The sequence below is a fragment of the Nomascus leucogenys genome, chromosome 13 (genome assembly GCF_006542625.1).
Source record: "Nomascus leucogenys isolate Asia chromosome 13, Asia_NLE_v1, whole genome shotgun sequence".
Classification (NCBI taxonomy): Eukaryota; Metazoa; Chordata; class Mammalia; order Primates; family Hylobatidae; genus Nomascus; species Nomascus leucogenys.
Window position 1 is genome coordinate 98,380,842 of NC_044393.1, and position 21,170 is coordinate 98,402,011.

Sequence of the window (21,170 nt, forward strand, 5' to 3'; positions counted from 1 at the left end):
AAATTCCCTTCCACAAAACCGGGCCCTGGCCCAAAAGGCGGGGAACCCCTGGTTTAGGGGGTTTTAAAGTTTAGGGATCCCGGGCCGGAGGGTGGGCGGTGGAGAGGAGCCGGGAGCAGGAACACATTACTGTAAGGAGTCCGCCTCAACTCGGCACAGAGGTGGGACCCGGCCTAAAGTCCAGGCGGGGACTTACCCTGAGGGCTGTGGCCTGTAGGGCTCTTGAGATAAGAAGTTGGACTTTTAAGTTTTCCCTTTCCGCGAGGTGGGGCCTTGTGATATCTTCAAATCCTTGTTCAGCAGGCTGCGCACACGCCGGTCCTGTGTCTAACGTGTCTCGGGTATGACCGAGGGGGCTTTGCCCGAGTGGGCGCGAGCCTTTCCTCGGAGGCCGGGTCGAGGGGTTGTCGGCATCGTACCCGAGTTCTGGGAGGTGATCATGGCCGGCGCGGCTTCAAGGGCCAGCCCCGGGCGACTGGGCGAGGAATTCCCTTTCCTTCCCTCCAATATTGCCCAGGCAGAGCGCTCTCTGGGCCGCAAGGTCTGGACGGGGCTTCCAAACTCAGAGCAGAGTCTCCTCTGCGTGGGACCACAGCCTCCCCTTCCCCTCCAAGCTTCTGTCTGGCACAGCAGGCTTAGCCCCTCAGGCCCCCTTCCAGGAGCCTTCCATAAACATGACGGGGTCCTTCTCCAGACAGGAAAACCAGGCTCGCTGCGCCTCGCCCGCACCCCCGGAGTGCCCTTGCCGCGCCCGCCCAGACCAGGCCTTCGAACTCGTGAAGCGCAGGGGGTGACAGAGGAGGGTGGGCCGCGCTTCCTTCCCGCATCACACGTTTATTTGAGGCCTACTATGTGCCAGGAACAACTGGGGTTACCACACCAGCAAACAGGCACGCAAAATGTGACACGAAGGTAGGTCATGGCTGCGGCGAGCGGGGGCGCGGGGGAAAGACGTGAGGACGCGCGGGGCCCTGGCAGTTGCTCTGGCCCACCCACGCCCGGCCGGACCCTCGACCCCTTCCTCTCCGGGTCGGGTTTCCCCGACCGCGGCCTCTGGGAAAGACGGGTCCCTTTTCATCCCCACCATCAGCCCCTGGCACATGGGACGCGCTGAGTGGTGGCTGTGGGAATGAATGAGTGATGAGCGGCGCGTACCCGCGGGCTTGCACGCCCACAGCCGCCCGGCGGGTCTCGGCGCGCAACCTCTACTCGCAGCTGAGGGCGGGGACGAGGGGAGGGGGCGGGGACGAGGCAGGAGCCAGGTCCGCCCCGCCCCGCCCTGTCTCCGCCCCCCGCTTCCGAGCCGGCGCCGCGGCGCCTTCTGGGAAGTGTAGTCTGCGCCTGCGCCGGCGGGCCGGGCAGCCGAGGCCGGGGGCTCCGGGCGGAAACGGCACCACCCGCCAAGGGATGCGAGGCGCGCGGGGCGGGCTCAACGAGGCCGGGGGCGGGCCCGGGCGCGCCCACCCCCGCCCCTCCCCCACGACCCAGGCCCCCGGCCCCGCCTCCTCCTGCGCAGACCTGGGCCGCCGCCGACGGGGGTCGCGTGCGCCCGCGCCAGGGGCCGCGCCGGAAACCGAGGAGTGGCGGGGAGGCTGAGCCCGGGGATGGCGCGCCAGGTAAGGCAGGCGGACGCGCGGACCCCTCGGCGCAGTGCGGCCCCGAAGGCGGCAGGGCGAGAAAGAGCTGGGACCCCCCCCACCCCGCAACTTCGGGATCGGCTGGGCGAGGCGGGGCAGGCCTGATGCTCGGGGGTTCGTGCCGGGAAGTTCAGGTCCTCGGACAACCTCTTTCCAGCTCTCCGCCCCCGGTACCCACGGCCCAGTCTCCACCTGGGGAAACCCCCTTGGCGTGGCTTGTTTCATTACAAGTTATCTTGGTAGAGTGGACATGAAGGCCTCGGAGGGAGTGAGTGAATCTCATACTTCTATTCTTGGTGGAATCCTGGATCCCGGGGTTGGGGACGTGGAAATGGGGAGAAACAGAAGATAGAACAAACCCCAAGTTTTGTCTTGGGAAGCCTGCAGGTAAGGCGTTTAGATCTGAGAACTGGAGGCGCTATGACAGCCTGGGCGCCGTTTGGGCTAGGTTGTGTGTGGGCTGTGACGATGCCAGGAAACTCTGGTGCTGATATCAGCGAGGTATCAGGTATCTGGTGCTGATACCAGCAACTGCTCCACGTCCTTCTGGATGGGCACCTGGAGCCAGTTCTGCAACCGTGGTGGCTCCTGAGCTTAGGCCAGTCTGAGGCAGCCATGGATGGGGGGCAGCGTGTGACTGGGCAGAGCAGACACTGTGCCAGGCCCTTAGTGTCATTAGTGCCCCCAAGCATTTGGGGAGAAGGGAGAGGCCAGGCAAATTGGATGTTGTTGGGCAGGGACAGTCAAGTGTCCTTTTCAGGTCCAGCTGCACAGTTAAGTAGCCCAGGGACACCCTGGCTCAGACATGCCCATGGCCCCATCGTAAGGCCTCCTCATACCACAATTTCCTGCTCTGTAAAGTGAGGAGTTTGGGCCACTGACCTTTCAGATCTGATGAGGGGAATATCCTCACACCATGTAGCTTCCTGGAGAAGGTGGCCAGGAGTGACCTTGGGGAGTGGTAGGTCACAGTCAGGTGGAGAGGAGCGGGGAGGGTTCCCAGAAGCCCAGGGGGATGTGAGCACAGCCTCCAGGTTGAGAGGCCCTGTGTCAGGGTCTGATCTGGGAGCCGGAGCCTGAGGCCCACTGGGAGAGCAGGTCTAGGTTGGGAAGGACCGTGAGAGAGGGGCAGGTCCAGCAGGCACTGAAGCTGCAGTTTTTGTGCTGGGCTAGTGACACGGTGGAAGGGTGACGTTAGGAGGACCAGTGTGCAGCTATGAGCTAGGAGGCTGCCCGGTTACAACAGTCCTGGGTCAGCCCAGAAAGCTTTTCTCCACTGGTTGGGGGAAGGAGGTGAAGTGGGGCCCGAGGAGGAAGGCCGGTGGTATGTGGGCACAGCCAGCCAGTGGTGGCCTTCCTCCTCCCGAAGATGAGTTGTAGCCCAGGTGTTTGCACACTCATACTTGCTCACTCCCTCACACACAAAACCCTCACTCTTTGCTGTTTCTGGGGAGAGGGATGCCACTGGCAGAAGCGCCTACCCTGGCCACAGTCAGTTCCCATTCTCATTTTGTAAGAATTTTGTCACAAAACAGTTTGTCTTGAGGCTGAGATGGTGAGAGGCCTGGAAAGCATCTCTTACAGATTCCTGGAAGAGCTGGGATATATTTAGCCTGGAGCGAGAGAGACATCGGTGGTCAGGAGCAGTATGTGGAAGAGCTTAGCTGGCGGGCTCAGACCTGTAAGTGGGCATTAGGCAGACAGGTCTGGCTGCAGTATTACTAATCATAGCACTTAATAGTGCCCGCATTTGTTCTAGGCACTATTCCTGTATTTGGTTTGTCTTCACAATATCTCTGTGAGGTAGGTTGTTATGATCCCAGTATTATAGATGAGTTCACTGAGGCCCAAATGGGTTAGGTTTGGCTGAGGTCTCATAACTAGTATGAAACAAGACAGGGATTGGAATTCTGGCAGCCTGGCTCCTGAGGCTAAGCCCCAGCCACCGTGCTCTGCCCTGGTCTCTGGGTCCGGAACCTCTTAATGGCCACATCAGGTCAGCAGTGGTACCAGTGGAACCAACATAGCTAGTATCATGTTCTCACCTAGAGCTCAGACCTGCCTTGCCAGCTCTGTGTTGAGCCATCAGAATGTCATGTGGGAACCCTCTGCCTGGCATGAACCAAAATTCCAGACTCCCAGAAGGAAAGCAGGGGTGTGGCACACACCACGTTGTTTGCTCAATCTAGGCACCTTCAGCCACTCCCATCATTTAGAGAATGGTGGGAAGCCTCCTGACACCTAAATACCTGGAAGCCAGCCCGAGCCCTCCTGGCAAGCAGGGCTTCCTAAGGACAGCAGTCTAGGGCCGCTCTGCATGCTCGTCTGCATAGACCCTGATGTTGACTACATTTTCTCTGTTCTAAGATGCTAGGAGGAAATGTAAATAACTCTTTGAGAGAAGTTTTGGAGGGTGTCTGAGACTGTTCCTGAGAGGGAGTGATTATACCTGGGCCAGAGCCACAGAGGTTTGCTCAGGGAGAGTCTGCACATCGCGGCAGGAGGCAAAGGCTGCGGCGTCTCACTGCCCATGGGCCTCTGGGCCTCCGGGCCTCAGGCAGGCAGTCACGGGAGGGGCTGCCCCTTGCCAGGGGTGTAGATGCAGCCTGGCCAGAGGGGAGCACTGGTAGGTGTGACTGCATGGGACAAGTTATCAACTGTTCAGGGAGAACAGGCAGAGAGCCCGGCAGTAAGTGGACAACAAGGGACGGTTTTTTGTTTTTCTTGAAACGGGCTGGAGTACAATGTTGTGACCTTGGCACACTGCAAATTCTGCCTCCCAGGTTCTCCTGCCTCGGCCTCCCAAGTAGCTGGGATTACAGACACCCACCACCACGCCTGGCTAATTTTTGTATTTTATTAGAGATGGGGTTTCACCATGTTGGCCAGGCTGGTCTTGAACTCCTGACCTCAGGTGATCCACCCACCTGGGCCTCCCAAAGTGCTGGGATTACAGGTGTGAGCCATCACACCCAGCCTGGGACAGTTTTTAGAATCACTGACTTGGGTGGGTGCAGTGGCTCATGCCTGTAATCCCAGCACTTTGGGAGACCAGTGTGGGAGGACCACTTGAGCCCAAGAGTTCAAGACCAGCCTGGGCAACATAGTAAGATCCTGTCTTAATTAATTAATTAATTAAAATAACTGCCCTGAGCAGATGAAACAAGCGGTGAATTGTCTTTGCTTTATTAGGAGCGTGTTCGTTTTCTTTAATAATTCGTCCTTACAAATAAATAGTTTAACATTCATTTCTCAACAGGAAGGACCCTTCCCATAATTTACCTTCTGTTTGCTTAATTTGCACAGTTAATTTTTGCCATAATTTTAAATTCAAGCCTATTGATGCTGATCATTTTCTAGTGTCTGATGGCCACTTTAAAGTCCACTGAAGGACTTTTTTTTTTTTTTGAGGCGGAGTCTTGCCATATTGCCCAGACTGGAGTGCAATGGCACGATCTTGGCTCACTGCAACCTCTGCCTCCCAGGGCCAAGCAATTCTCCTGCCTCAGCCTCCTGAGTAGCTGGGATTACAGGCGCCCCTGACCACACCCAACTAATTTTTGCATTTTTAGTAGAGACAAGGTTTCATCATATTGGCCAGGCTGGTCTCGAACTCCTGACCTCAGGTGATCTGCCTGCCTCGGCCTCCCAACGTGCTGGGATTACAGGTGTGAGCCACCGCACCCAGCCAAAGGATTATTTTTTAAAGAAACATAGACAAAAATGTTCGTGTTATTTTAAAAAGCCACAGGGTAGGAGGAGATGAGTACAGAGAATAGGAGATAGGAGTACAGAGTGTAAAGGAGCCTGGTGACCCAAAGCTTCCAAGGGCAACCCCAGGTTTCTTCTGAGCACTTCTCTAAACCCAGCACACAAACTGGGTGGACAACAAGAATGTATTCTCTCACAGCTCTGCAGACCTGAAGCCCTGTGTCACAGTGTGGGCAGGGCCACACTCCCTCTGAAGGCTCTGGGCCAGGATCCTTCTTGCCTCTTGTGGTTTCTGGTGGCCCTGGGCATTCCTTGGCTTGTGGCTGCATCACTCTAGTCTCTGCCTGTCTTCACACAGCATTCTTCTTGTGTGTCTGTCTCTGTGTCTCTTCTGATAAGGACATGAGTCATACTGGACTAAGGGACGCCCCCTACTTAGGAGTATGACCTCATCTTAAGTAATTCCATCTGCAGGGACTCTGTTTCTAAATAAGGTCCTACTTACAGGCATGGGGGTTAGGACTTCAGCTTGTCTCTGCAGAGACACAGCTCACCCCCAGCACTGTCTCCTGAGGGGATTCCTGCATGTCAGACCCTGGCTATTATCCTGGAGTGTGTGCCTGGAGGCCCAGGTGGGGTCACCAAGTGCAGGGACAGCTAGGCTGTCCCCTCTGGGATGGAACAACCAACCCCCCCGGAGACTGTGCCTGCAGGTGTCCATCACCTTCAAGGACTTGGCCGTGCGGTTCTCGGAGGAGGAGTGGCGGCTCCTGGAGGAGGGGCAGAGGGAGTTCTACCGAGACGTGATGCGGGAGAACTACGAGACGCTGGTCTCTGTGGGTAAGGACGGGAGGCAGCAGCACGTGTGGCAGGAGCCTGGTGGGCGGTGGAAGGGAGGCCGGAGTCCCTGGGACCCGGCAGCCTTAGTCTTTCCACCTGAGAAATGAACACGGGGATCGTTCACGCTGCTGCTGTTCTATGTCCCGGGACTGGGTTCTAGGTACAATTTGGTGGGGGTATGCCGTGGCCTCTGAGGTTCCGTCCACTCTGCGGTTCTTTGAGTTTAAGTGGTCACGTGAACGTGCACAGACCTGCAGGGGCCTGGGCTGCTATGCAACTGTGTGCGAAGCAGAGGCCACTCCATTCCCAGGGCCACAGTTCCCTCTTCTTTCCCAGGGACAGCTGAGCTGCTCCCCCTCTCTGCTTTCCTGTCACCCTCAGACCCTGGAAGAGCTGTCGGGGGAGGGAGCCACGCTGATGAGGGGCAGGAGCCTGCTGGTTGTGGAGGTCCCCAGGGTAAGTTATCTGTCAGACTTTGGGTGTCTCCTCCCACTCATCGGTCCTCAGCCCCGGGCAATGCGTGACCTCAGCCTGCTTAGTCCAGCCTCTCACCTCCCTGCCTCCCCTACTGCAACCTCCCGAGCTTTCACCCCTCATCCCTCTGGGCTGGGAGCCTGTTATGCAGAGAAGCACTCAGAGAAAGCCTGGGGTCACCCTGGAGAGTACCTCCTGCCTCAGGTCCCCCACCCGCCACCACCCTGAAGCCTTATCACAGCCACCCCTGCAGAACCTGCCCCAGCTCCCAAAAGTCCTGCCACAAGGCTTACATCCCAAGACCTCAGATGGTGGACGTGCTCCACCGGCCCAGATTGGGCAAGGCCGGGCATTTAGGGGGTGCCAAGAAAGACAGAGGGCCCAGATGGTGGGAGAAGTGTGGCGGCAGCCTGCCTGGGCATTCCCCTGGGAGGCAGGGAGATTAATGAGTAACGCAGAACAGAAGAGCCCTGTTACCCAGGCCCCGCCCCCATGCCCTGGCTGTCCCTTGGCCAGAGCGCCTGGCCTGAGCCCAAGTCCTCTATATCTCATGGGACATGGTGTCTCCTCTGGCTGCTGCTCTTGTGGCTGGGAGGATTACGCAAGGTGCTGGGTGTGAAAACACACACATAGGTGTGAGTGCTGAGCAGCCGCAGGGCTGCAGGGGGTCACTGTGGCCTCTCTGTAGGGGGACAGCCCCGGCACAGCCTGCACCTCACCGCCCTGGTGCAGCTGGTGAAGGAGATCCCAGAGTTCTTGTTTGGAGAAGTCAAGGGCACTATGGACAGCCCCGAGAGCGAGAGCCGGGAAGCCAGCCTGGACGGAGAGAGAGCGAGCCCCGAGGGTAAGTCAGACAGTGGGGCAACGCACGCAGCCTCCTCTGCACTCCCCATGATGAAGCGCAAGTCCACGGCACTGCACCGCGTGTGGGCTCACAGGCACAGGCCGGGAGGCAGAGTCACCTGCTGTTCCTCATGGCTAGGCCGTGTGCCACCCTCTGAGCGCATGGCCGTAGCTGGCGAGAGGGCAGCTCTGACTTTTGCATGGTGATTTCTGTGTGGCTTTTTCACCCTCCGCCCACCGTGGCCCCATTCAGAGCCCAGTGATGACGACACATAGGTGGCTGACATCCTGGTCATTGTTAGCAGCACATGGCAAGGGAAGGACCCAGAATGTGACAGTGTGACAATGTTAGGGGCATCTTACCAGCAGTTGTCTTCTCCCTCTTTCCCGACAGCAGCTGTGGCAAGAGAGCTCTGCCCTCTCCGAGGCCTGCTCAGCTGCCTTCCAGACGGCCCTGCCGGCCGGCCCCACCTGGCCACCACGCCCACCGACAGCTCGTGCTCCAGTGGCCCAACTGGTGATGGGGTCCAGGGAAGTCCTCTCCCCATCAGTGAGTCTGACACAGCAGGGACAGGGAGAACCAGCATTTCAAGAGCCCTGACTGTGGCGTCCGGGGACCTGGACCCTGTGCCCTCTTCATTTTTTTCTAGGACACAGTTCCCTTGTTGCTCTATTCTTTTGTTAGCAAAGTACCCCAGGGAGCAGGACAATATATTTAGCCTCTGGTGTAAACACGAAAGAGGAGGCGTGATGCTCAGCCCCTGGGGAGCCTCCCATCCCGCCCCGATCACTGAGCACTTTGTACACAGAAAGCCTCCAGCAGTTTCTAACATGCAGGCCCATGGCCAGCAACATTGACCTACCTGTGTGCACTGGTCTGATCCTTAGACAATCTCATCACAGCAACCCTAACTGCAGAGCAGGTCAAGGGGAGCTCCTAGGATTTCTTTGGGGTCTCATTTTATTTTTAAAACTTCTCACAAATTTTGCATTTTCTGTTTTTATAAAAAACAATTCAAATTTATATGGAATAAAATTGGCACTCCCAAAAAACATACCCCATTTAGCTGTGGTTTCATCTGGTGTTCAGGGGTCATCGGGCACACTTGCTCTGGGGTTCTGTGTGCCCTGTGTGTGTGTGCCCTGGTTCAAGAAGCGTGAGTGTGAGATTGTGGCCTACATGTCGAGGCTGCCAGCATCACTTGCTGAGCCAAATTCCAAGGCTGGGCTCAGGGGGAAGGGTCTAGGGGTGTTCACAGTGAACCAACAGTCTTGCTGTTTCCAGTTAAACCAGAAAGAAACAGTAAAGGCCCTCAGCCCTCCTCGAACAGGGACTTGGGTGGCTGGAGAGGGCTGTCCTCTATGGGAACCAGATCTGGGGTGATTTTCCAGAGTCTGGAGCTGGGGCTAGAAAGGCCCTCTTGTCTTCTCCTGCAACAGAAACTGCCGACAAACCATGGCCTACAAGGAAGGAAGGCCCGGGAGCCCCGGGAGCCCTGGGCGGGGAGCCCAGCTGTCCCACCCATAGCCCCGGCAGGAGGAAGAGCCACAGAGGACAGGAGAGTGGGACCTCGGAGGCCGGTGAGAGGCGGGCTTTCCTCAGTGGGGTGGCGATGGGGAAGTGTGTTTAGTTCACACGAGGAGGTCATGCTGCTCCCCATCCTGGGCCTGGTGGCAGCTCCACCAGGCAGGCCTTGTCTGCGTTCTCACGGGTGGGAATCTCAGCCACCCGGAAACCTGAATGTCTGCCGAAGCGCTCCTGGTGTCCTATCAGGACTGCACTGACCCCGGCCCACCTTGCATGTGCCACAGGAATTTCTCCTGGGAACAGCCCCTTGCAAGGCCTCATCAACTGTCTGAAGGAAATCCTCGTGCCTGGGCCCCAGCACCCCGAGACATCCCCAAGCTTCCTGCCGCCTCTCCCCAGCCTGGGCATGTCCAGGCTAACCAGGGCAGACCTGGGGCCTGGGAGCCCACCCTGGGCAGGTGAGTCCTGGGGCCTCAGGCTGAGGTCTTTGAAGCTTGGTTTGCATTTCAGCAGCGATTCCTCCTGCTCCAAACTGCCTCCCTTAGGGATCGTTACCAGCTTGGCCACTGCTGTGTTGCCAGTGTCACCTTTCTGGAGCCAGGTGGCTCTCTTAAGGGCAGCGTTTGGTCAGCTGGGAAAAGGAAACTCGGAAGCAGGCTTTGCCCTGGTTTCTTCATGTCCCTTCCTCCTCCCGACCTGGGACCCGAGGGGAAGAGCTGCAGAGCTCATATGTCACTTTGCATTGACGCCAGGCATGATGCATGGGGTGGGCTTGGGCTCTGAACAGCATGGTGGAGGGGCCAGGGCACGGGTCTTGGAGTCAGACCCTGAGAGGCTCCTGACACCTTGAGCCTACGCTCTTCCCACTCACAGGGCCGCAGTGAGCTTAGCTGCAGTAATGTACTTATTGTACAACTCCATTTTCCTCAAATGTAAGTTCTGTTCAGGACCCACAGAGCTGTCTTAAACAGTGACCCTGACAGCCCACTTCCTTCAATTTGTCCTCAGAGTGATGCCACATGTCTGCCTGCAGGGCGACTTCCATGCCTTCCCTCTTTGCCCTGTCCAGTTCTGGCAGGTGTGTGGACCCAGGCACTGGGAAGACTCAGCAAGCCACTGGAAGATCCTCATCTTCAGAGTTGGCCCCACGCCCTTCTGACTTGTCCCCTGTTTGTTGTTTGTCGTGAAGGCTGAGGACACTGAGCTCGAGGTGAAAACATGTTCCTTTTTCCTTTAGTGAAGACCGAGGCGGTTTCGGGGGATTGTCCCCTCCAGGGTCTGCTAAACTGTCTGAAGGAGCTCCCCGAGGCCCAGGACAGGCATCCCAGTCCCTCAGGAGTGGGGAACCGACGGCTACAGGAGAATCCAGGGGCCTGGAAAAGGGGTTCTGGAGGTAAAGGCTTCTCGCTGGGCTGGGAGGGCCCCCAGACGTCCTCCATTACCCTGCCCCAGGCAGGGCTGTAGGTGGCCCCCACCATAAACACTCAGGCCCCCACATTGGCCTGTCGGGAAGAGGAGCCAGATGCGGGGGATCCCCACTGTGTAAGTGGAGCGAGTTGTGTGTCGGGGGGGGCTCGGTCAGCACTTGATAATTCTCAGGCTGGCTCTTAGAGGAGGAGCTGGATGTTCTGAAAGGAAAGTGGGGAGGGAGCGAGATCAAGAAATAGAGGATGGAGCTCTAGCCCAGCACACACGCAGCTCCTCATTGTGATTTGGGGTCCTGTGTGTTTGGGTCAGGTTGGTATAACTGAGATTTGGGGTTTCTGCCATGTGTGTGAGAACTGGGTACCCCAAATCCTAATTATACCCACCCAGCCCACACATGGGTTCATGTTTCCGTGCATGTCACCTCAGCTCGTTAGCTTCTCAGAACAAAGCCCTGAGCAGCTGGGTTGAGTCAGGTGTGCTGGCCATGGAGAAAGACATGATTGGTGCTGTCTGGGGAGGGCTGACTTCATGCCTGGTGGAAACCTTGGAGGCACCCCAAGGGGCCATGGTAGGGGAGGAGGCGTGTGACTCAGCTCTCTGCTGGTGATTGCAAGTGACAGCAGTCTGAGCTGGTGACTGCCGTGGAGGCACAGGGGCTTTGGAAGCCCCTCCTAACCCTATAAACGCCTCAAGGGATTCTCAGGGTGAGTCCAGGCCTGAATGTTGGGCTTCCCAATGGCCTCCTCCCGCAGGGCCTGGACACCTCCTGACCCCTCCTCCCCGTCCTGGTCTTGGAGCTGGCGGTCTGCTCTCTGTGAAGATGGAGAACAGCTGGGTCCAGAGCCCCCCAGGACCCGCATCCTGTCAGCCTGGCAGGCAGCCCCTCGGCCCCTTAGCCGCTGGAGACACCAGAGGGGTCCCCCAACCCAGCTGGGGCCCTGAGGCTCAAGGTGAGGCCTGAGGTTGGCTGCTCCAGTAGTCTTCCCCATGGGCTTGTCAGTCCCTGGCAAGGTTCCACCAACCCCAGGGAAGCAGCTCTCAGCAGGGAGCTGCCCCCTGGCCTTTCTTCCCAAGCAGTGAATCCCTTCATCCACGGCCTCCTCAGCCCAGGCCTTTGTCCAAGCCCCTGCTGCCTCGGGGCCTTCGATTTGCAGTGATTCCTGGCCCCGGAAGCTACCCCTGCTGATGTGTGGCCCTCCTCACTCTTCTCTTATCTTCATGCCTTCCAGGGAGCAGGGTGGGGGGCGAGAGCCGATCAGTCCCCCACAGAAGGATTTCCTGCCTGGCAGGTGCCAGAGCCTGGTGCAGGACTCGTCACCCCTGCAGAAAGCACGTCGGGTAGAGCCAGCCAGGGGTCTAATGGGCAAGGCTGGAATGTGTGGGAGATGGTAACAGGGTGCTCTCTCCTGTTCCAGCTGCCAGTGCCTCAGGCTCACCGCTAGAAGCCCTGGAAGCCTGTCTGAAGGGCATTCCTCCAAGTGGGTCGTCACCTTCCCAGCTGCCAGCCACTTCTTGTTCCCAGAACCCCCAGCCAGGAGACTCTGGGTCTCAGAGGCCTGAACTGCAGCCCCACAGATCACACAGTGAAGGTAGATCGTGGCCATGGGCACGGGGTGGCCTGTCCCTGAGCACGGCAGTGGAGGCAGATGCTGAGGACTGTCGGGTCATTGTGTTCCCTGGCCTCCCGAGGCACAGGCCCGCTCTCCCAGGCTGCCTTTCATACTCTCCCCCAAACATCTGCCCGCATGTGCTGAAAGCCAGTGCAGATCTTCCTGCCCTACTTCCTTCTCTCAGAACTCTCTCCAGTCACGAGACTCACTGTGGGGTTTCTGTGGGTCACGTGCTGTGGGAGTTTAATCAGTGCCGCAGGGAAAGCCTAGTGGAAGATACTTTGGGGCAGGGTCTTCTGGTGCCCATGCACCCCATGGCCCAGGGGTCTCTTCTCCAGTGAGCCTCCTGGTGACCACAACTGTGCTGTTCCCTACAGAAGCGACCAGAGAGCCTGTTCTGCCTCTGGGTCTGCAGGGCTGTGTGAGAGATGGCCCCACCCGGCCCCTGGCCCCCCGAGGAACCCCCACCAGCTTCTCCTCATCCAGCAGCACCGACTGGGACCTGGATTTTGGGAGTCCTGTAGGGAGCCAGAAGCAGCATCCTGGAAAAGGTGAGCTGGGCCAGACCAAGGCTGGGGTTCATCCTGGGAGAGGACTTGAGGCCCCTTGCCCAGTCCCTCTGGCTTGACTGGGTCAGACCCCCATTCCCATGCTGGGAGCAGAGCCAGGGATACTGAGGCAAGAGCAGATGCGGGACTTATCTTGGGTGGGCTGTGGGAGAGGGGGCTCCGTTTTAGCGACTTGTCTCAGAAGGGACAGGACAATGTCTAAGATTTCTTTTAAAATCTTTTTGGGCTGGGCACAGTGGCTCACGCCTGTACTCCCAGCACTTCGGGAGGCTGAGGCAGGAAGATCGGCTGAGGCCAGGAGTTTGAGACCAGCCTGGGCAACATAATAAGACACCGTCTATACAGAAAATTTTTTTTTTTTTTTGAGACGAGTCTAACTCCTGTTGCCTAGGCTGGAGTGCAGTGGCACCATCTCGGCTCACGGCAACCTCCACCTCCCGGGTTCAAGCGATTCTCCTGCCACAGTCTCCCGAGTAGCTGGGATTATAGGTGCCCGCCACCACACCCAGCTAATCTTTGTATTTTTAGTAGAGAAGAAGTTTCACCATGTTGGCCAGGCTGGTCTTGAACTCCTGACCTCAGGCAATCCGCCCGCCTCAGCCTCCCAAAGTGCTGGGATTATGGGTATGAGCCACTGTGCCCAGCCTGTACAGAAGATTTAAAAAATTATCTGGGGGGAATGGCACCTGTAGTCTGTAGTCCAGCTACTCAGGAGGCTGAGGCAGGGGATCACTTGAGCCCCAGCATTTGAGGCTGCAGTGAGCTTTGTTCATACCACTGCACTCCAGCGTGGGTGACAGAGTGAGACCCCCCATCTCAAAAATAAATACGTAAAATTTCCTTTTTGCATTGAATTCCTTACCCCAGCCACAAAGAATTGCCTGTAATATCAAAGTGACCCCCAACTTAGGAAAACATACAGTGAGGTTCATGTCAGAAACACTTGGGCATGTGCTTGGTGACCTGTGCCTCCCCCAGTCACTCCAGTCGAGTTGCTCCTGCGGACTTGGGGATCTTGCAGGACTCCAGCATCCCCTCTTGGCCTTTTTATTTCCCCCGCCTGGTTAATCCGACTCCTCTTGGTCTGTGTTGTCCTGCCGACACCAGTCCCTCCGTGCTCACCCGTGTCCTGACTGCCAGTGTATTTACTGAACAGGCCTCTCACAGCAGCCACAGCTCTGACCAGGCCTGTGGGCCTGTAGAACAGGCCTGGGGCCTGCCAGTGTCCACAGCAGCCTGAATTCCCAAGCCCCACTATGGGTTAGCCCCTTGGGTGTGGGACTTTTCCCCTAAAGTGCAACTGACTTCATAGGTAATATGATCACACAGCTTTCTTCAAAAGCTATAAAAGGTTATGTGGGAAAAATGAAGCCTTCAGCACTCCAGCCCCTCCTGCCACTGCTGTGAGTTGACTCCCCTCCTCCTCCTCACACAGGGCAGCATCTATACATGCCCCCTGCAGGCTGCCTTTGTTGTCAGCATTTGTCTTTGACCCCTTTCTATACTTTTCATATTCCTTGGCCACTAGCACCAGTTTCTTCTTTGGGACAGCAGCGTGGTACTCGGTAGCATGCTTCACGTGTCCTGCCTGGGTAGACTTTGTTTACTAAGTAACCCAAACTGCAGGATATTTCACACTGCCTGTCAGAAGCTTCCAGCCAACTCCCGGCTCCCTCTGTTGCCCTAGAACTCAGCGAACGTGCTGTGGAGAAAATGCATGTGGGGGTCCTCTGGTTTCCAGCCCTTCCTGGTCTGGAAGGGCTGGTCCCTGCCCTTCCACCCCGTGGACATTCAGAAGTTCTGAGGGTTGCCCTCCCGCCCTGTGCCTGGGCCCAGAATCGTCAGCAAATGCTTTCGGGAAAGAGAGTGGCAGCACTGTCCGCTTTATTAGGAAGGGCTATCCTCACTCTAGAGTTTCAGTGCATCTAGTTCCTGTTACTCGCACAGCTGTCACTGGAAATAGGATGTTTGCAGTGTATTTAGCTCTTTCCTAGTTGAAGTTGCATGCATGTTGGCCTGCCATGGCCGAGGCCAGGGGGCCTGTGTTGTTCCCCTGCTGTGAGTGGTGAAGGAAGTCTTAGCACATTCTATCTGTGGGGCCATCCCCTGTGCTGGGGACACAGGATGTGTCATCCCTCACGGTGGTGGCAGCTGGGTGTGCTGAGGAGGACTAGAACCCACACCTGTGGCCAACGCCCTCATGACAGCCGCAGGCCAGGCTTCTGTGTGGGTGGCCAGGACAGGCCAAGCTTCTTCCACGGCAGCCAAAGCAGGGCCGCCCCAGAGCCAGGAGTGACACGTACAGTGCTCTGTGCCCAGCACCCCTGTGACCCCCCTTCCCTGGACACAGCAGAAGACGGGGGGCTTCTGCAGTTGGCAGAGATTGAGCTACAGCCCCCTTCATGTGTGAATCTCTGATCTTCACAGCAAGCCCAGCAGGAAGCTCCCCGCTGCAGGGTCTGGAGAACTGTCTCAAGGAGATGCGTGTGCCTGCGCTGCAGCCTGCCTGGCCCTGCTCCTCAGCAGCAGACAAGGGACCGAGGAGAGCGGAGCCCAGGAACTGGACAGCAGACAAGGAAGGTAATAGTGGCTGCCGGGGCCCTGGGTGTAGACAGGGCTGCTCTGAGGATGCCCTGGGCGCTGCACCTGTGGGCTCAGATCTGCTCCTGAGCCAACATGGTGCTCTGGAAACAGGCCTGGGCAGAGCCTTGTTGGAGGCCAGAAAGCCGGATAGTCTGTTCAGCACACACGTGTAGACCTGCTGGCATCTGAGTGACGGGGACACCTTAGTGCCACTGTCTGTGGCTCCACCATCCCGGCTAGAGCTGGCTCCTTGTGGCTGGGTGTCCTTGTCCTGGCCGTGCCAACCCCACGAGCCTTGGTATCTGGGCACCAGTCTCCAAGCCCAGGGGTCCACACAGCTGGGTCTGGGAATAGAGAGGTTTTGGAGGGTTCGGGCGCTCCCTGGAACATGGCAGCTGGGTGTTTCCCACACCTGACGCTGGTGTGCCTGAGAGCCCAGCAATGGCAGAAACTGTTCCCTGTACCTTCTTCTGTGGCAGCACGAGGCCCCGTGGGGCTGACAGGCCTTCTGATTTCTCATTAAAACAGGACTGAGGGCCGAGGCCTGCGTGTCAGCCCGTCTCGGGCAGGGTAGGGGAGAAGTGCCCACCCGGAGCCTCCGTCTGGTCAGCCCACAGGTGTTCACCTCCAGCTGCATCCCCACCTGCCACCAGCGGGGGCTCAAAGACCCCGGGGCCACCAGGCCAGGAGTGTGGAGGTGGCTCCCAGAGGGTGAGCTGGCACCTGCCCTCGGTACTGACAGCCACGCTTTAGTTAAAGTGTTTGACAAGGAAATAGACTTCCCCTCTCTGTCCCTCTGTTTCTTCCCCATCTCTCATCCTTTCCCCAGAGGACAGAAGCTGGCGCCAAACAGAAACTGAGGTTCGCTAAACCAGAAGATAAAGTGTCACAAAGTGCTGACAAGGAGTGGGGTCGGGAAGACCATTGTTTGTGTCTGTCTATTGGGTTTCTCCAGTGGAGAAGCTTCTTGGGGGGCTCCCGCTGTCCGCTGCTGCTGCTTGGTTTAACTTCCAGCAGAATTCCTTCCTAGATCTGCCGCAGGGCCTGGTGGGATGCCTTTGCTGAATAAATGTGGTTTTGCTGACCCTCCCATCAGACGAGGATGGGCCCTAACTGAGCCCCACCCTTGGGCTGCTGGCCCCTGTGAGATACTGGGGTGCAGGGATGGCACCTGCCTGGTGGCAGAGGCTGCCTGGCCTGTGAGTCCTAGGCCTGGCTAGAACCTGACTGCTAATGGCTTCCAAGGACTGGAGATTTCCAGAAAGTTCTCCAGCAGACTTTCCAAAGCTTCTGGGGTTCTGGCCAGGCTCTGGCTTCACTTTTGTCCTCTTTATCTGGCAAGAGAGGCAGCCATTTAGGGTCCCCTAGAACTCATGCTGAGTGTGGGCTCAGTGAAAAGGGGACCGGTTCTGTGTGCCCAGACACTAAGGCAGAGGCCTGGCTCTCTTCAGGCTGATGACAGAGCACTCTCTGGTCCCCTGCCCAGGGTCTGCCCCCAAGCCCTCCCCGCTGCACTGCCTGGAGAGCGCCCTGAGGGGGATCTTGCCTGTACGGCCCTTGCACTTCGCCTGTGTGGCAGGCCCCAGCCCCAACCCCAGCCCTGGCTCCAGCTCAAGCTTCAGCGGCTCTGAAGGAGAAGACCCGAGACCGGAGCCCGAGCTCTGGAGGCAGCTCCCCCAGGGTGAGCCTGTGCAGAGAGGGTGGATAGCGGGGTGTGTGCCAGGGCGCCAGTCAGCACTCTGATGCCAGCTTTGTTTGTGACATTAGAGAGGGACCGCCTTCCCAGCTGTAAGCCTCCTGTCCCTCTGTCACCATGTCCTGGTGGGACCCCTGCTGGCAGCAGTGGCAGCAGCCCTGGTGAAGACCGCAGGAGAACAGAGCCCAGGTACTGCAGCGGCCTCGGTGCAGGTGAGCCTGGGGTCTCCTGAGGGGGCGCCCATGCGTCCCCCAGAGGACCAGGAGTCCAGACTGGATCCTCTGAGTCCTGCCTATCGCTTTGCCTGGCTCTTGCCAGGGAGTCCTGCACATTGGCCGTGCTTTAGTTCCCTGTAAGGTGAGCTGTGTCTGAGAAGGAGGGCGGGGCTGCTGGGGGTGCTGGTGAGCAGCTGCAGGGAGGTCTGGGCCACTCGCTTGATGCCATGTAAACGGTGTTTGCACTTGCTAATATATACGCGTGCATGCAGACAGATAGGGATGTATTTATACAGTAATAGTGTATGCTTTTAAAACTTGGCAATCAATAACAAAAGTCTCAAAAGTGAGATTTCCCCAGCTGGGGGGACTTCTTGGAGAGTGTCCCATTAGGAAAGCTAGAAATGCTGCCTATTGCCCCAGGCCACCTTGCTTCTCAATCTCACTGTGACCCCACTGTTTGCTCCTAACAGGAAAAGCAGATGGGACAGGAGACAGGTCCCAGTTGCCTGGGAGAAAAGAGAGTTTAGAGAGTACCTGCTGGCCTGGCCCTCTCAGGAGTGCTGGAGGATGAGGACGAGGACGAGGAGGGAGAAGCAGTGGTAGAGGATGGGGAGAAGGAGGAAGAGGCCAGAAATGGTCAGGGGAGGGAGCTCTCCCCAACTCCTGCAGCTGGCTCCATTTACAGGCACTGGCCCTGTCTGTGTAGACCCGGGCTGTACTACATTCTTCACTCCCCAGTGGGCCTAGCGGAAAATGGCAGAGTGGGCTGGGTGTGGACCACAGGATGCCCCAGCACGCCCTTGGAAGTCTCACTGGGGCAGGACCCGCAGATGAGAGTCCTTTTTCCCAGCTGCCTCCCCAGCCGCCGCCTCCTGCCAGAGCCCCCTGCATACAGGGCAGGAACACCACACACACGCACCGCAGCAGGCCCTTCCACCAGAATTAGTCTCCCTCATGGTTCAAGTTTCCATCTTCTATCTCATTTAATCATTGTTTAAAAGTTGAGAGTTTGATATTGTTTTAGGGTATGTCAGAATGGCTCTGGCCAAACGATCGTCTTCCTGCCCCAAGGTCTCTGTGCTGTTTCTATAGGTACAGCTGGGGATCCCTGCCCTGTTTCTCGGCTGGAGAAAAGGCCCAGGGTTAGTGAAGCATCCAGAGGCCTGGAGCTTGGACATGCAAGACCCAGAGTTGCAGGTGAACTGGTGGCTTCCCCCATTCCCTCTGCACAGGCCAGGACCCAGAGCCCCAGCTTGGGGGAAAACAGCCTTCCAGGGTCATTGTTTGGGTGATGGGTAGGAAGTCTCACCTGTAAGCCACTTCAGGTTGCATATTTCCTTTCAGTGTTTTATTACAGAAGCAGTTGGGCTTTTCATAAAAGCAGACACACCTTTTAGAGGTGGAAATTGAGAAGTGAAGAATCAAAGTTTGGGGCTTGAGGGGACTTTAGAGAATAGGTGAGGAAACTGAGGCCAGGATGACCTGGCCATGGTCATTGTGAGAGAGTTGGCTCCATGTCACACACCTGCCCCTATGGACTCGTGGTGGAGACATGCAGGGGGCCTGGCACCTAGTGCCCTGGGTCACCTGGGGACAGCCCCACACCAGGAACTTTCAGTGTGGCCTGTGGCAGGTTCCCTTACTGGCTCAGGGTGTTGGCTTCTGTCCAGGCGCCACTGCTTTGCTGAGAGCTCTGAGCTGCCTGGGGCCACTGAGCCTTGCCTGTCCTCTGTAGAAGTCCTGGCTGGGGTTTCCAGGCTGAGATCCTTGTTGATGAACTTGACCAAACAGCAGTTGGGTCCTTTAGCTACTCCAGTCTTCACTTTTTCCTCAGTTTAAAACCCTGGAGGTGCTGAAAAGAGAAGGGCAGAGCCACAGCTGGGGGCCCAGAGAAACAGGGAAGAAACCATCTCTGCGCCCAGCCTGGGGCTGAACAGGTTAGGAATGGCAGGTGCCTGGCCAAGCCTTTCCTGTGGTTTGCCCAGGGTTGGGACCAGTTCCAAGGGAATTTAGGGCGAAGGATTAAGTGATCTTTTTTTTAAAAAAAAAAAAAAAAAAGCTTATGACTCCTATGAATCTGTAACTTCTGAATAGGGAGAGTAAAAGCAGAAGGGGGTGGGAACCCTTGTGGTTTGCCTGTAACGAAGAGCACTGAGTTCTGGAGTGGCCCCAGGGTCACCCCACAAAAAATGCGCAGAAGGCCCTTGGCTTGCCTGGCCCTCCTGGCCCATCTCCTGGTGCCCCCACGGCCTTGGCCTCATGCTGTCTCGGGGGCTCTGGACCCTTCTCACTGACTCCTAGGGCAGGGTGCCATTTGGTCTCATCGACAACACAAAGACCCACTGATTCCTAGAAGGTGGGAAGACCGCAGTTTAGGAAAGCCTGGTTACCACGGAAACCCAACCTGTGGTTGATCCTGCCTATCAGTTTGGGGAACAGCCAGGAGACGTCGCCAGTTTTCATGCCATAAGCATTGGCATCTGTGTTCTCAGGCCTCACCCACCTTCCTTCCTTTCTGGAAGCTGGGCCTTGGAGGAGGCAGAGTACTGAGCGCCCTTGGTTCATGGGACCTCTGGGGAGAGAAAGGTCCTTAGAAACCAGGAACTCTGACTGGTCCTTGCTCTGGTTTTAGCCAAGACCCATGAGAGGCTGCTCCCCCAGGACCCGCCTGAGCCGCGCAGCGAGTCTCCCCCTCCGGAGCTGCCCCCTCCGGAGCTGCCCCCTCCGGAAGCTGTGCCTCCTGTGTTGCTAGCCTCCTCCCTGCAGCCGCCGTGCCACTGTGGGAAGCCCCTGCAGCAGGAGCTGCACAGCCTCGGTGCTGCCCTCGCGGAGAAGCTGGATCGGCTTGCCACGGTGCTGGCAGGCCTGGCTCAGGAAGTGGCCACCATGAGGACCCAGGTGAATCGGCTGGGGAGGCGCCCCCAAGGCCCTGGGCCAATGGGCCAAGCTTCTTGGATGTGGACCCTCCCACGGGGACCTCGCTGGGCTCATGGCCCTGCTCACAGACACCTGCCCTACTGGAGGCAGAAGGGACCCACGAGGCCTAAACCAAAGATCCTGCGTGGCCAGGGAGAAAGCTGCAGGGCTGGTGACCTGCAAGGACTCTCCAGAGGGACCGCTCGCCGGGCACATCCGCTGCCTCCAGACACTCCCCCGGCAGAACCTCCTGGGCTCCACTGCGGCTCTTCCCAGCAGCTGCTGTCCTCTACACCCAGCTGCCATGCTGCGCCGCCTGCACACCCCCTCCTCGCACATACCGGGGGCCACCAGAGCCCCCTTCCCCCTTTGGTGCCTGCTGCCTTACCCCTGCAGGGAGCCTCTCCTCCTGCAGCCCGTGCAGATGCAGACGTGCTGACCTCAGGAGTGGCACCAGACGGGATCCCAGGCCAGCCCAAGGAGCCGAGCAGCCTGCTGGGAGGAGTGCAGAGGGCCCTCCAGGAAGAACTGTGGGGTGGGGAGCACAGGGACCCGAGATGGGGGGCGCATTGATGGCATTCCTCTTCTCCACATCTGCTCATTCTTGCCGAGGGTGCAGTGGTGGCATGGAAGCCCTGTCACCCCACCCCAGGCCATCCTCTCCCAGGGGATGCCATCTCCCTTACTGTTGCTGGGAGCCTCGCCCTTTGTCCCAACTGGGTAGAGCCCTCAGGTGCTGTTTGCTCAGGAGGCTGCTGTGGGGGTGCCTTCCTCAGCCTCTGGTCCTCTTGGCTCAGATTCAGTCAAATGTTGCTTCCTTCTCCTATCTTTCCCACTGGAGCCGCCCAAGCTTGCAGGTGGGTGGTGTGCACAGGCCACGTGTGCCCCACATATGCAGGGGGTGCCCCACACAGCTAGAGCGGCCAGGAGAGCACCTCCTAACCACCAGCCGTTCCTGATCTCGGGAGCCGTGAAGGGCTGGGCTCTTGCCTTCCTGGAGTAAATATTGGCACAGATTTCATTTGTGAGAACTCGGCCCTTTGGTCTAAGCTGGACTTACCTCTGTGGATTCTGAAATTAAAGAAGTGAGTTGCTAAGGAAAGCCCTGACTCCTATA

General features: G+C 57.8%; 1 protein-coding gene across 6 annotated transcripts; it reads left to right on the top strand.

The window, feature by feature from the left end:
- Positions 1–1,358: 1,358 nt before the first annotated feature.
- KRBA1 (KRAB-A domain containing 1) lies at positions 1,359–21,155 on the top strand. 6 transcript variants are annotated; one of them, XM_030826315.1, is made up of 17 exons: positions 1,359–1,616; positions 6,062–6,188; positions 6,525–6,644; positions 7,351–7,506; positions 7,900–8,055; positions 8,946–9,086; positions 9,318–9,491; positions 10,271–10,426; positions 11,214–11,411; positions 11,877–12,050; positions 12,449–12,622; positions 15,068–15,220; positions 15,752–15,934; positions 16,710–16,904; positions 16,991–17,131; positions 18,230–18,334; positions 19,770–21,155. In XM_030826315.1, exons 1-17 carry the CDS (start codon positions 1,605–1,607, stop codon positions 20,624–20,626), a joined length of 3,222 nt encoding a protein of 1,073 aa, XP_030682175.1. In that variant the 5' UTR covers positions 1,359–1,604; the 3' UTR covers positions 20,627–21,155. The 6 variants fall into 6 exon arrangements, with proteins under 6 accessions (XP_030682175.1, XP_012367789.2, XP_030682176.1 ...); XM_012512335.2 differs by having other exon boundaries at positions 7,903–8,055; XM_030826316.1 differs by having other exon boundaries at positions 6,570–6,644.
- The last annotated feature ends 15 nt before the right edge of the window (positions 21,156–21,170 follow it).

What these genes read in the sequence shown, in the direction of transcription:
- KRBA1 (XM_030826315.1), top strand. An exon ending in CCACAGATCACACAGTGAAG is followed by an intron (nt 12,051 to 12,448) that starts GTAGATCGTGGC and finishes TGTTCCCTACAG; the next exon opens with AAGCGACCAGAGAGCCTGTT. An exon ending in TGCAAGACCCAGAGTTGCAG is followed by an intron (nt 18,335 to 19,769) that starts GTGAACTGGTGG and finishes CTCTGGTTTTAG; the next exon opens with CCAAGACCCATGAGAGGCTG.